This window comes from Bombus pyrosoma, linkage group LG10, assembly GCF_014825855.1.
Source record: "Bombus pyrosoma isolate SC7728 linkage group LG10, ASM1482585v1, whole genome shotgun sequence".
NCBI lineage: Eukaryota > Metazoa > Arthropoda > Insecta > Hymenoptera > Apidae > Bombus > Bombus pyrosoma.
Genome location: NC_057779.1, coordinates 12,086,609 through 12,102,054, shown reverse-complemented (window position 1 = coordinate 12,102,054; position 15,446 = coordinate 12,086,609). Strand labels below are relative to the sequence as shown.

Sequence of the window (15,446 nt, the reverse complement as noted above, 5' to 3'; positions counted from 1 at the left end):
AAGTCGTGCTATTCGCGAAACAGAGAAAGTCCCTATCACCCTTGAACTCTCTAGAGAGTTTACAAATATACAAAATTAACGATCGGTTACGCAATAAAGTAACAGTCAGGCACGAACCTAGCGCACAGACCCGCCATACCCGACACGCTCAAACTTCGATTCTATAAATACACGAAAGACATGACGATAATAATGGAATACAGTAACGAAAACACACGAATAGCTGTATATGACATTTCTGACATATTTTAACGCGTACATTCATCCCTCGTACGTATGGACGTACACGTTCATGAACCATCCTGTATAGAGCAAAAGTAGCAGTATCGTACCGTTAGCAATATCCGTCACAGACATTACACGTCACAGCCTTGCGTATACAACTTACAACTACTAGATTTATCGTACATCCGCTCGCGCATACAAAATTATAAGTGCGACAATGGCAAGAAAATGATTGTAGCATATGTCGAATAGGCATAAATTTGGCGTGTCTCGTTCATGCCGATTGAGGTTAGAACGAGATCCTCTGCACAGAAAATTATAGTCGTAGCAGTAACGATTCGATTACATAGAGCGATTTTGTTTTGATTATGTATCGCACGCTAAGACGGTTTCGCGAATGAATTTTCCACAAAGATAAATAATAAAAGAGCGACAATAAAATAACAAATACATATCACGTACAACATAGCTTCCCTTGTGAACTTATCCGCCTGCAAGTTTGAATACTGTATGTAGAGAGCAGAGAACGTTTACTTAAAAAGATAAAGTCGACTGTATCGAGTGAAGAAGCATCGGGTGATTCTGGCTACGGGCGACCACTTTGGCTTCGAGTACCATTGTTGGCGTCGGCATCGGCATCTCGCCGCCCGCCCCTGGCACAATTTTCTTTTCTGCCTGGACGCTTACTTACAATTACTCCTGAAATTCAATAACGAACAACGAATAAAAATACGGATTTATTCGTGACTAACGACTAATCTTTCGTCGAATAAATCTCACCACGTTATTCGTTGTGCGAATAAAACTCTGGTTGCTGGATGCGAAACAGAAAAAAGGGCATCGGTCGTTTTCACTCGTGCAAGAAATTTACGCGGAAAGCGACAACTCGAAAAATCATATTTTCCGGAAGAAAGGAAAAACTGCTTCTAAACGCAAATCGAATTTGTGAATCAATTTACGAACAAGAAGAACAACGCTCGTGATACAGGCGTTCTTTTCTTTCGCTTTAAGTGGTTGGACCTTAACCTTGGAGGACCAAGCCTTCTTCTAGTTAGGACTACCTTCCATCGGTCAAATTACGAAGATTACCATAATTGGTCGAGCAACATCTCTGCAACGTTTCCACAACGATAATTGCGAAAATCGCGTTTCTTCAGCTGTGTCGCTTTCCATGCAACGGTGCGATATCTTGCAGCAATCGTGGAGGGGAAAAATATAACGACACGTTGGATACCATGGCGTATTTGATATATTCAGGACGACGAACGGGCAAATAAGGCAGCAAAACTAACAGTTGGAAGCCAATACCAGGGAACGTAATAAAGTTATTCCCTATGTCACGTACAATGCAAACAATTATTTAAATACTTTCGTAAAAAAGCATTCTATAGAAATATATTCCCAAACATGATTAATCGAACAGCCCAGTGGTCGATTAGCGGAATTAGGACCAACCATAAATCTCGCAGCGCGAACAATGCAAAGTATCGTTGTCTATCAAAAATATTAGACCGCAGTGGAAAAACTACGATCACGAGAGAGAAACCACTAAACTGTCTAATGATACAACCAAGTTGTTGACATCTGCGACATCTACGAAATTGTATCTGAAATTACAGACTGTTGGCAGCGCTGCGTTGTTAGCGAAACTCCGTTGTTGAAATAAATAAATAAGAATTATGCGTATAACAATCACATTTGCACGTGAAATTAGATTCAAGAGTGGAATATCCGAATGCTTGAGGCTATAGAACGATAAAACAAGACTTTTCCAAACGATCGTTACCGCTGAAGCGTGTGCGATAGTTACCAGTGACGTCGATCGAGTGTGACATAGCAATTTTCATGAAACTTTACCAACACACAATATATAGCACACAATAATAGAGAAAAATGTTCCAATCGCCTACAGTTATTACTAGAGGTAGAGCAATGCTGTAAACGAACAGTAAATGAATAAACTGAAAATACGGATGAGTCAAAACGTACACGATACGATGAATACAACGATAGCACGGAGCGAGTGTAAGCTGGTTGGTTTGTACGGCGTCCAAATCCAAATCCAATCGCGAGAAAGAAAAATCTAACGAGCCCACGATAGTCGTCACCGACCAAGCCTTTCAGATAAACGAAGAGAGTTCGAAAAAGTAAGTTTAATACCTCTACGTTTTATACTGTATAGTACGTTTAACGAAGAATTCAGTGGAGATTTACGAGAAATCGCCGTAAGTATGCCTGCGAAAGGCATTTCTCAGATTTAAAAGCATCTTTATATCACTTTTGGAATCGTGTAATATTATTGTTACCTTTAATAACAAGATCCATATAACGCGTAATATCTCTACCCTATGAAACATAAATAATTAACATTTTTACATGTTAATTACGTGTCATGCGTTTTACATGTACGACAATCTGAAACATTTGCTGAATTACGAGAGCAAGAGAAATATTTCAAATCAACGTCTGGTCTAAAAGGTCTGCCATATTGAAAACATCACAAAGGATATAACCTAACAAACACGAAGATGGTACCCCGCTGGGGATAACCATCCGCATATTTTTTACCAAATATTTAAGCTATAATATTTTACCAAATGTCCTACTGAACAAATTGTAAAATTTAAATAAATAAATAAAAAAAATATTGAAAACAAAATAACGGTGGGTAACATCGCTTACAAAGAGTTAGTAACATCGCATAATACATCCATAAGTGACCTTCACACGCAAAATATTTTCTTCTTTACTGTGCAAACAGTTGCTCGCGCTAATATTCCCACCATTATCCTCGTATTTGTGGCTTTGTATTAGAAGGGACGATTTAGGTATCGTGTTACTTATTCTCCGAATATACGAACGACCCGTCGTACCTTGAGACTGCAAAATAATTCCTTTCTAATAATATGTATTATAGTTGGTTTGTTAACAAAAAATTATCTTGTTTTCTTACGTTTTCCAATGAAAATTCCTAGAAATTCTAGGAAACAATTCCAATTGCGAAATATATTATATTTCGTATAATTATTTTATATAATTAGCGCCAAAAGAAAGACATATCGATACTTTCATAATACGCCGAGAAATGCGCAACGCGTAACGAAATGGCAACACTGTAATACTATAATAGTTCTGATAAAAGACAACTTGCAATTTCTATCATAGGGCAATGAGTAAAATTTATCGTGATATTTATCGTGACAAATATCGTTAGAAGATATAAAGGAGAAGACCGCGTCGAGTTTAAGACACAAAGAGGATAAAACATCTATTCTCAGCGAGAAATTGTTTGCGTATTTTCAATATGTACATCTACAGCAAATAGTTGGTATTGTCGTAGAATAAGCAACATGATATTTATAAATAATATCTGAATAAAGTTGTTTTAGTCGGCTGCATCTGTTCAGCATGTTCCCCTTGAGTTACAAGTTAATTAAACGAATTGCTTAAAAATTACAAATTTTTCTCGAATCGTGTAACCTTAGCTATCGGATATAAAAAGTCCGGACAGATATACGGCGAAATATGTTCACCGGGGGGCAGAGTCAAGTGCACGGACATGTAATAATTTCCGAAACCAATTTTTGCTATATTTGCTTCCTTCCCTCCTGCTTCCATCCTATTTGCTTTTTTATACGAAACCTCTCTCGAAAACTATGTGCGATATGGAAAAATATGTTATACGTTATATGTTAATACGACGTCAACTAATATCTCGCTAGTTTGGAAACGCGCTGGACTGAATGTCAGTTAGAAAAACATGTACACAGGAGGTTTCAAAGGCATCGAAAGATCAAATATACAAGATTATAGTACGTCTACCTCGGTATCGAGCAAACCGTTCGTCCGAAACATTTTTTCGTATCGTTCGTGTTTTTCGAGATACTTCAGTGGTCCGAGACAGACTGGACACGCTGTATATGAAGAAACTCGACAATAATATTTTATTAAATAATTTACGATTACTGCTTGAAATAACGTTAGCGGTCCTCGTGTCAGTTTAGAAGAACCAACTTCATCTCATGTACAATTTAGCAGTTGAGCAGCCCGAAAACAAACAGTTTGCAAAATAGATTTTATTTCTGCGTGTCACGATGTTTCATTAGCAGAGCTGTAACAATGATAAACAGGAAAATCATCGCAGATCGTTTCGATTTAATTACATCCTGTCAGAGATAAGCAAGTGGCCGGATACTTTTCAATGATACTGTATTTCTGTCACTAATAATAAATAATTATATCTTGCGACTTTCATAGAAGAGGAAACACAACGTTGTCGAATTGTTCAAACAGGCTATATCACTGCTTTATCGACTATAGTGTGTACGATATGTTGATATAAATATATATACGGTGAGTCTCGTCATCAAAAGTATATATATATATACACACATGTATACACTCTTTAAACATAATAAATCACAATAAGAATGTTAGCTCCACGAATTTTCTTGATACATGAATGAAGGAAAAAGAAGAAAACAAAGATATAAAATAGAGCGTTACAAGTATTACATACACCTATTATATCTGTATGAAATCACAAAAATAGTAGCCTCAACATCGAATTAATATCTTGCAGATACTATGTAAGCGTCAATAACGTCATGTCTCCTTATAGTTGGAAAAATGAAACGTTTCGTCGATGTAATTTTGTTCCAATATCTTTTCCAGTTAAACAGTGTAATTTATTTAATTGCTTCTTTAGGAACACACGTTAATAATAATTGCATCGATATACAAGTAGAATAATTTCCTGACAAAGTGCGTTTTCAGTTTCTTTGGTAAGCTAGTAACAAAAAGCTCGATAGATATACGTAGACTTTCGTGATTGACCGTATAAATTGTAATATATAGAAGGAATGTCGTATTCCTATTATGTCAAACATAATAAGTAACAAAAATGGGTTTGCCGAATGCTCGTTTGACAAATACCCAAGCGCGAAGATACAGACATCTAAACAACTCGTATTACTCGCTATATCTATAATTAAATATTAGCCAACGTAGTAATGATGAAAAAATAAGTTAATTAAGTAAGTAAAAGTGTTTGAAACATTACATACGTAGAATACATTTGCAAACAAATATATTTAGTATTAGTGTTAATCAAATGTAATCAGGTACATAAATTAATATATGTACATATTTAATTTTATTCGTAATATTTAAATATATAAATATAAAAGGTGAAAAAAAAAGATAAAAGAATCTTAAAAATAATATGAAATATTAAACTTGTAAGTCGAAATTATAAGCACGGTCAGTTTAATTACATTGTAAATTATAGTTATAAAAACGATCAGAATTACTCGACGATACCCGTTCAACATTTAATTTTCTTACAGTATATTCTTTTTTCAATGTTTGATGAAAGTAACATTTTATCTTTAATCCATAGTCGAATTACAAATACATAAAGTTAACGCATATATACACATATGTATGTGCATATGCGTACAATGAATGTACAGCGTACTTCATTCGCACATTTATCATTCTCCTATATTTGTTAATAAGTTGTTGGAAATTATGATGTTCGGACAACATCTATTTGAAATATACATACACTTCCCTGAATGAGCGTCTCATATGCATACATTCTTTCTTATTACTTATAATGTAAGATAATGAAGCAAAAATGAAAAAATGCAGTGGCAGTTGATATCAAAGTATCTAATGCCAAAAATATACGTATGTAGTTATTAAAGTGGTATTCCATAATATTGTAACGTTCTTGTCGATACGCGTGCACGTGGTCTTGCGGCCCAAGAAAACCATCGATACTATTGTATACGTGTGTACCTATATACATACATACGCACATATACAAGTTACCTACACAGTAGACAGTACGAGTGAAATATCAATGTAAATACGTTTCGTAATTCGAGTCGGTTGTCACTCGGGAATATACCGTAACCGTACCGAAACTACATTCAGTTTATTGAAAAATTACATAATATAATGAAATCTTGGGCTTAAAATATTATAACCAAGACAAGATCGAAAATGTCATCGCCCCGCAATAGAGAAGCTTTTAACAGCAAGATATGACATCTTCACCTAATTATACTACTATACTGCTATGCTTTTATTAAATGACTATATAGGATACAAAAGATATTGTTGATTACAGGTATACGAGTTTATAAAGCACAAGTACGAAACCGCTAAATCTCTCGCATAATTAAAAAATTGTTTTACATCGAGTCAGCTCGTCAAGTCGTGATTAACAGGAAAAAGAATTTTGAATGAACAAACGGTTGCAGCGGTCATTTTCTGGGATCGATCGAAATGCTTGTTTCGCTGGAATCGAGACACTGGCCTCTATGAAAAATCTTTTCGACTCTTTACATACGTATATTTTAGGCATTCTCAAACCGGTAAAAACTCTTGGCTTGTTTGAAGCCGAACGATCGTTACCGGCAACAAGGAAGAAAAGGGGTAAAAGCGTGTGTACAAGCATCGTCAATAGTTGACTAGTGTAAGGTGACAAGTTAACCAGTATCTCACCTGAAAGTCGCAGTGGATAATTTCGGCGTCGTCTAGAAGTCGAATAGTGGCGCGATGCACCACCGTAACGTCACTTTTACTACCAAATTTCAACATTTCTGCCCTCAAGTCGCCACCCGAATTATCCCCCCGACCCTCATCGTCTCCTGCCCCACAGCACCACACACTGCCAGCTAATTACTTTCGATTCACGTTATTCTTGCCGTAAATGATTATAACTGTCGCTGACACGCGACTTTTCAGTAATTTTTTCGTCAAGTCGATATAACGCACGATGACACTACGCAACGAACGACACATAATCGTAGTAGAATAGCAAACTTTCTGTCAACCGGTCCCGTCTTCTGACCTACTGTTGCAATGATGCCATGTTTTCAACTCACGTAACAAACCCAATGTTGCCGTTCGGAAATACACCAATTGCGTAATACGATTGGTCCATAGCTAGACTATGGCGGGAATTTAAAAAATCAAATCACGAATAACCAGCGTTTACGTTCTTTTAATTACGTTTATAAATAAAACAATTTATCAAACGCGTGTTAACGAACATATTGTTCTTTTTTATTTGTACTTAATCTTCGAATAAAATAAAATATAGCTTATCTTTGTCGATGGACCTGTTCCGTTATTATTAAAAATAGTTAATAGTTGTTAATTAGACATTACATATAGTTAATAGTCGTGTTAACTTGTACGTAATGCACCTCTTATTCTAATAAAACTCGTAAATAGTAAAAAATATTAACTGTTGGTGTGAACCATTCGCACTTAATGCGGTACTGATTTTTGTGAGGAAACGAAGAGAAAATAGGTGCATTTAGCGATATTCAAGATATTCGATATCTGTACAGCATTAACTATAAAACAATTTCATTTCTACCAAAATATACCAACATTGAGTAAAACAATTTATTTTTTCCATAATCGTGTTCTCATTGTCGAATATCGTTCTTATCGAAATGTTGCTTGTATACAAAGTTACAGTGGCTGCCCATAGAGGGCACCAAGGGATGAATGACTTGTGTATTAAAGTAGTAAATCGAAATATGGTGGGGGTAAACTAGGGGCATTGAACAAAGGTTGACTGCGTTGGTCGAGGATTCGGCGGCGCATTCACGACTTAAACATGGCAGCGGCTACCAGCGTTGTCGTACTCGACAGAGGCAACAATACCACCTGCACGATTAATTTACACGGTGTGTGCGCGCGTGCAGATTGCTACAAACCATTAGATTTACGAGTTGACTATCGAGTTGTATTAAAATCTTCTTAACTTAACGTGTAAAGAAACGATACAAGCATACACGACACACATACCGACATACACACACGACACGCGCGACACACACACACATCACACACGACGACGACACATACACACACTTGTCGAATCATCTTTACGCCGAAAGGCAATATTCCACATCATCATGAGGTGTTGCTATAAAAATTTCGACAGAAACTGATCGCGTGGGAACACAGCTTGAAAGAACGTGCCATAAGATATATCGGCAACGTAACGCTCTCAGATCTGTGTCGTATTTTTATATTTTGTTCAAGAGGAAGACAAAGTGTGTGCGCGCCTTTACTCAAGCCTAACCTCCAGTTTTTGTGCTGTTTTTATACGTGTGTCGTGTATCTACTAATTTATATATGTCTACGTTGTCATTAAACGTTTGCAGTTCAATTACAAGTTTAACGTGCCGTTGCAATCAATTTTGCCATGTATTTTCATACATTAAATGCATTTCGACATTTCTTTTAAAGTGGCCGTTTATTCGCGGCATCGTCATTGTAAACACACCGTACGTTTTCCTCAAATTTTTGAATATGGATGACATTTAGCTAAATGACAAACGTACACTTCAATTTTATTCGAACTAACAGTAGAAAGTTTATTATTTTCGTGAACGATAGCAAAGAAAATGTTAAATTAAGATTTTGATCGAAATTTTTCATTTTGCAGGAGCTACTGTGGTATCCTGGAGAGTAAATAATCAAGAACAACTGTTTGTCAGGTAAGATCATCGTTTCTGTGTACTATTTATGTCAATAGAAGTAGCTCGCTGTTACGATTAATTACATGTACAATGGAACGCGCGAGTGACCTCACCGTATTTATATAATTAATAAAATGTAAATTTACTGTAAATGTACTATATACATATCTACAAACGATTATTCATTCTCTTTTATGCATATATTTCCATAGGACATTTGTCCTATTAGACTTGTTTGCAACAAATGAAAATATTCATTGTTCTTTCGATAAGCTTACGTCGATACTATATAACGGATATCTGATTAAAGAGATGTATAAAGTTATTGGGTAGTACCAGATATTCTTTTTTAAAAAATTCAAAATTTTCTGATCATATCATCGAAGAACATTGAATTTTATTATAAATGTTACAGTAAATTATGATGTATTAATATAGTGACTCGTTTTGGCACCGTTAAATTTCCCATAGATGTATAAAAATCGGCACTCTACTTATCAGACAAGACAAACACATACATCTTATAAAACACAAATGTTATAAAAATGTTAACGTTCTTGGCGGAAAAGCAGATGTACCGAGGTATTTTTTCTCTAATTAGAGACAACAGTAATCTTTTTTAATTTTAATCAACCTTTGAAATGAATCTGTCTCGAAAATTTCTTCTCTCTGACTATTTAGAAGAATGTTATAGGTTAACTTTATAAATCTTCCTAATAATAGGGTTGGGTTATGTCAAAATTGAACAATTGATACAATGGCGAATAAAAGAAAGATTAAAATTGATACATTACGAATCTTTTGTAACTTTTGCATTAAAAAGTGTAATTCTATTCTTATTATTTTATGAACTTATAACATATATAATATATAATATAAGCTATATGTAAAGTATACGTCCCATTTTATGTAAAATCTTTAAGAAAGCTTAGATCCGCAAAATGCTAGCAAAATATCGACGTTTCTTCTGCAGTGCTTATTTTTAATATTTTCCGTTTATTGCATAATATATACGTGTATATAATACGTACAAAAGTGTATATCGTAATAATTTTTAAACATTTTAAAGTAAAAAGGAATGAAAACGTTACGTAACGGAACAAAGTGTGTAGAAACTTTTAAAGTTGCAAATTAATTTGACGAGGTTCGTCGATATTATGAATACGCTCTATATTGTCAAGTTGACAAAAATGCCGTGCAGCTTTTAGCTCGTCTAAACAGGACAATCCTTGTCAAAATCTACAAAGTATGATTCATTGGGTTTTTAAAAGAGGATTACTGTTTTCCATTTTATAAACACAAATATATTTTTTAAAGGTCAACTACTTACTCGCGACGGGCAGGCATGACGATAGAAACTATATCGTTTAGAAGGAAATAGATTGTAACCGTTTCTTAGTTTGTTAAAAATACTGAGAAAATATATTATTTCGACGGAGGAAGATAAAATATTAACGTTAATGTTCTTGCAACATTCATTTTATACGTGTTATGAAAAACTTATTTATGGAAAACACAGAAAATTAAACCGTTTGTCCAACTAAATTGTAATAAACGAGAAGCAGATAACATACATGTTTTTGTGAGCGGAGCCATCGTATTAGGCAAGACACTCGTTGCAATAGAACGGACAAGTATTTTTAGTTAATCAGAGGCGCGTGACAATTTTCGTTCGTCTACGTATATGCATCGTTACCGTATAACCTTTCAATGCGCACACCAGTTACACGAGTAAGGTTTTAACGAGTGGGAGAAATATTATCGAAGGAAAATAGCGCGAGTATAGTAGAAACGACAGCATGCAAGACATGCGTGCACACCTGCTGTGAAAGAGCCGCTTAAAAGCGCGGTGCCCGTGACGATCGCTTTAAAAGCAGCAGTCCGAGAGCAGACGATGAAAAAACTGACGAAGCGAAGGCAAGGGCGCTCTGGACCAGTAGGTATATACCTTTTACACGAAGTTCAGGGCCCCTCGCCAGTTGCTAGTCATCGGTTCTTCCGACTTTAAAGGTGCTGTCAGGACCGCTCGTTTCTGCCCCTTTCGCCTACTCTTAAATACCAATCAATTGCCCTTCAAATATGCGTCGAAGGAACACGCAACAGAAAATAAATAACGATAAAACCAGCGGTTGAAATTCAAAAAGAGGTGCATCAGTTTGTAATACTGGAATATGGTGAAAATTTCTAAGGACAGATGCTACAAATATTTGATTTGGCGTTCTTATGTTTAGCCAAGGGATGTATACATACGTATAGGCAAAAAGTCCAAATTCTGAATAACAGCGAAAACTTCCATAACAAAGAGAGCCGACAAGCATACTAGTAATTTACTCCAATTCCCGTGGAAACAGCTATAAAAGTTACATCGGTATGTCCGGTTTGATACGAATCTCTTTGTACGAGACGCGTCTAAGAAATACGTTCTTGTATAGTCGTAACATTCACGTATCTCCTCGTATCTTTACATGTTCTTCAACTATCTACAAATACTCTGTTTATTATAGGTGTATAATTTTATTGTTATTATTATCGTGTCAGCATTTTTCGCTGTTGTTTGTACAAATATCCTTAAGTAAAGTTATTTATATATATATATATATATCGATTTAAGGTAGGTTTTCTTTTACCGTTATCGATAAATAGACTAAATTTTGATATTATTAGTTTGATAAGTTAACGAATCGTCATTAAGAAGTGTAACGATTAAGTACGAAAATTTCTAATTCAGTTTGAATATAAACATCTATATAAATACCAAATATAATATCATTTCAATTATAGATGTATACAATTAATTATAACCTATAAAATTTTTCTTTTGTAATCGACGATATACAGTATGTTTTTTATTTTACGTAGGTATTTCTGGTAATTTGTAGTTCGAATAGGGACTGAGGTATGCTTATGCCACAGTATCATCGTTTTGCTACGAAACTGAAAAACATAACCTATATTATATCGCCGTATACCGGAACCTTCCATATCCGAATTAACGCGTAACTGTTCGGATAATACAACCCCCGTCTCTTTTTGTTACTATTACTCTCTCTATATATTACTATTACTCTCTATATATATATATATTTGAAAATCAATAATGCAATAACAATTACAAAGAATAATAGAACGTAAACATAATATTTTTCAAATTATCTATGGGTTCTACATTTTGTTTATAGCTAAATTAAAATTCTGTCGGTACACCGAACAAAGTAGAATCATATTCTGTCTTGTGTATCGAACCATCTAATCACAAGTCCTTTCGCTGATGCCATAAACATCTCAAAATACAAAGGCATTTCATCGTCACTTTCATCGTAATCTTCTCTTTCTTACCACAAAGACTTAAAACGTCGATGATAATATGTATCCAGGAGATTACAAGCAAATGAGATGTTTTTTTTTCTTATTAAGCTTATGAAATCTCAATTAAGATTTATTCGTTACATCCGTTACATATCGTTGTACGAACAATAGACACGACAAAATAGCACTGTATTCCTCTATACTTTTCAACTTGAAATCCGTTTAACTCTTAAGCGCTTTGTTCTGATGAAAGCTGCGAAAGGTCTAGCACGTGATGTCTTCTCCGATTCGTAGACTATCGCGGAGATTCGGCTGTGTTTCTAGACCGTTTAGCCATATTTCGTTAAATTTCGCGATTTATTAACTATATTTCATCGTTTGTATTCCGAGATCGTGGTGGAACACCTCGTTCGCCACATACTATAGTATATATGCGATAATTCTTAAAGGGCCCCGGTACACGTCGAAACACGTTGCGACGCACACATATCGTCGACACGTCGGTTTCTCACGATGCATGTTACGACGCGCGTAGATCCGTATCGGTGAATCGATATCGAAACCAATCGCTCAATTTTGTATTTTTTATGATCAACGTGGTCGCTGATATAAATTAACGACAATAACGTTGAAGTTGGAAAGTAATCGAATATCTTGAAACACGCGTTCCAACGTTGCTATCGCACAACGAATTGACACAAATTTCACGAAAGCAAAGTACATCGCAACACGTTTCAAGAGTGTAGAGCGAGATTTAGCGTTTCAGACTTTGTATTCATTTCAAAGTAAATGGCGCAAGTATCAACTCTCGTCCACTTGCGAGAAATGGTCTCGCAACACGCGATAGCTTTATCTCTCAACCTTTACTCGCTTACCTTTAGCCTGAAATCTGTCTAATATATATATATATATATACTCGATATCTATATTCGAGCTAATGTTCTATTCCGCGGTTGTTCCACGGTGGTCCGGCTTAGAAAACAAGATATGAAAACATTCTGATCGATGGACATAATGTTTATCGTGTTGCACGAAGGGAACGGAATTGTCCAAAGAGATCGATATGTCTCGGTGAAATGTCAATTGCTCTTTATGCTCGCTATCGTAATATTTATACGTCATCGGAAAATTCCATAAAACTCACCATAATTTATATCGCCGATGGGGCCAAGTTCAATATAATATTCAATATAATTAATAAATATTAAATAAATCCGAGTCAAAGAGGATACTTGAGGTTTACCTCATAGAATTTACATGCTACTCGTAAGATACAATGGCGCGTTCATCGAACTAGCCAAGTATCCCGTCTTTACTCTTTAAGCTAGTTCCCAGTGCTTATCGCGAATTTCTACTCGCGGAAATCTACTTATAAGCACTTCGATACTCGAACTAATCGAATCCCTTACGAGTATCAAATGACGAGAAACGCAAAGGCGTTGTCACTTTGTTGAATTCTTCTAACAAACTTGGACAAATTGAACGAAATTGTAGACTCGCGATCGAACAGTGTCCATAGAAATTTTATATTAATATTCGCGATTGCATCTATGTAGAACTGGGAAGAATGATTTTAAGCGGATTAAAGTTTCTATTCCATTCGGGAATACCTTTTTTATTTTCGAAAGTAGCTACTCGAAAGTAGAGCTTTGGAATCTGTCGCGTTTAGATTTCAGTCAGCTGTTCGTTTCAAAGTACCGCTTCGTTCTTCTCTTTTTTTCTTTTTTCTCGAAATATTTATAGAGGCTTCGGTTCCAGTCAATGAACGTATCAACCTGCTTGCCACGTACTTGGCGCCATTGATAGTTACAACTTAAACGTGCCTTTGCGTTGTCGCGATTAACCTTGCTGCGTTCAACGCTGTTGCAAGCTTTGGGAATATCATTATAGAGGGAGTTCGAGATGGTCGGGAGGACCAGAGTTGCCAGATGACTCCTTTAAATCGTATCCTCGCTGCCACTGTCACTACCATATAGCGATACGATCTTATTTATATTTGCGATTTTTCGGCCAATGCGCGAGCTTATTTTTATGATTGTTTCGAAAGTGGGAGTAGGGGTAAACGACAATTGGTCAGGACCAAACTCACACTACGTGTTAATGAGATCAAGCGAACAAGAGTGAAGAATAAAACAAATTCGTGTAAACATATTCGAAAATGATTTATCGAAGGGTTAGAAGGGTTGGGAAATTTGTATCGATTGTTTTGGTAGTTGGATCTGATTCGATCGGACGCGATGACATTCGCGGAAAGATCCAAATTCTCTTAATCTGCGATCGGTATTTTCGAAGAACTCTCCCTTGTGGATAGTGCCGATTTGGAAACTCATCAAGTGCAAGTCGTACTTCGCCGCACGCAAAGTGCATATCGCGTAATTCAGAAAGTACGTAGTCATTGATTTTAATCGCAATTTTTTAATTGCACACGAAGTGAAATAATCACAGTGTTATCAGACTGAGGGAATGGAGGAAAAAAATACTGGTGGCAGTAGGGCAACTGGTATAGTTGGTGGTCTAGCGATGTCGTAACTCGTACCGTAGACAAATGGACGTGTGGAGTACGGGGTAATATCGCTGATGCGACGCCGACGGACGTAGGACCTCTAAATTCACGTCACGTGACACGAGCAACGTAGCTGTAGAGTGGCAATGGGGGTAATGTGACGTCAGGTAATCGCTGAATTTCAGAAAGGAAATCGTCTGGCAACCCCGAACAGACGTCACAACGGCTGATAGAGGGCTCGAGCAGCGTTGCCAAAGGAAGGGCCTACACGACGTCATATCGCCCCTTCTGCTACTCTACTCTTCTCGTCGCGTCTACACGTTGCTGTATACGAATGGAGGTGGCAGGACCAACAACGTTGCCGTTGTCTCGTCGCGACGCGAAGAGACGTAAGACGAAATTCATGCCACGTGACACAAGCGACATAGCTGTAGAGCGACAGTGGGAGTAATGTGACGTCATGTGGGCCCTTCTTCTGGCAACCCTGCACTCTGCACGCTGTACATCGGATAGCGTAAACGATTACTGTCGATAAGAAGCAATTGTGATTCCTTATAACGCGAGTCTTAAAAGATCAACTAACTCTTCGATAAATCATTCTCGGAGATAAGTTTAGGCAAACTTCTTTTTTTCCATTTGACCTCGTTAACACGCGGCGTAAGTTCGGTCGCGACTTTTGTAGATAATATAAGTATTCGGAGTTGATGTGGCACAAAAGTAAACTGGCTTCAAAGTTCGATTCTGTTTTTATATCGTCGTACGATCAAATTGAATCCAGTTAGCTCGTTGCTATTATCGATAACATGTTGTTGCGAAAACAAAATGAGGAAGACCGAGGAGATAATTTACAAAACAAATAGGATTATCTATCTCTTCTTTGTTCAAGATTCATGGTA

At 36.3% G+C, this 15,446-nt stretch overlaps 2 protein-coding genes across 12 annotated transcripts in view; one reads left to right on the top strand and one right to left on the bottom strand.

The window, feature by feature from the left end:
• Positions 1–10,398, bottom strand: part of LOC122571808 (FERM domain-containing protein 5) — a 64,564-nt gene extending 54,166 nt beyond the window's left edge. For 3 of the 10 annotated variants that reach the window (XM_043735982.1, XM_043735985.1, XM_043735986.1), the window contains exon 1: positions 6,742–7,106. In XM_043735982.1, coding sequence (XP_043591917.1) covers positions 6,742–6,837 — 96 coding nt within the window. In that variant the 5' untranslated portion in view covers positions 6,838–7,106. Of the gene's footprint in view, positions 1–6,741; positions 7,109–10,071 lie in introns of those variants that run through there. The other 7 variants (XR_006318237.1, XM_043735991.1, XM_043735983.1 and 4 more) reach the window with 5 other exon arrangements.
• LOC122571810 (glucose-6-phosphate 1-epimerase) overlaps positions 7,841–15,446 on the top strand; it is a 37,035-nt gene continuing 29,429 nt past the window's right edge. For both annotated transcript variants that reach the window (XM_043735994.1, XM_043735993.1), the window contains exons 1-2: positions 7,841–7,940; positions 8,708–8,759. In XM_043735994.1, coding sequence (XP_043591929.1) covers positions 7,871–7,940; positions 8,708–8,759 — 122 coding nt within the window. In that variant the 5' untranslated portion in view covers positions 7,841–7,870. The remainder of the gene's footprint in view (positions 7,941–8,707; positions 8,760–15,446) is intronic.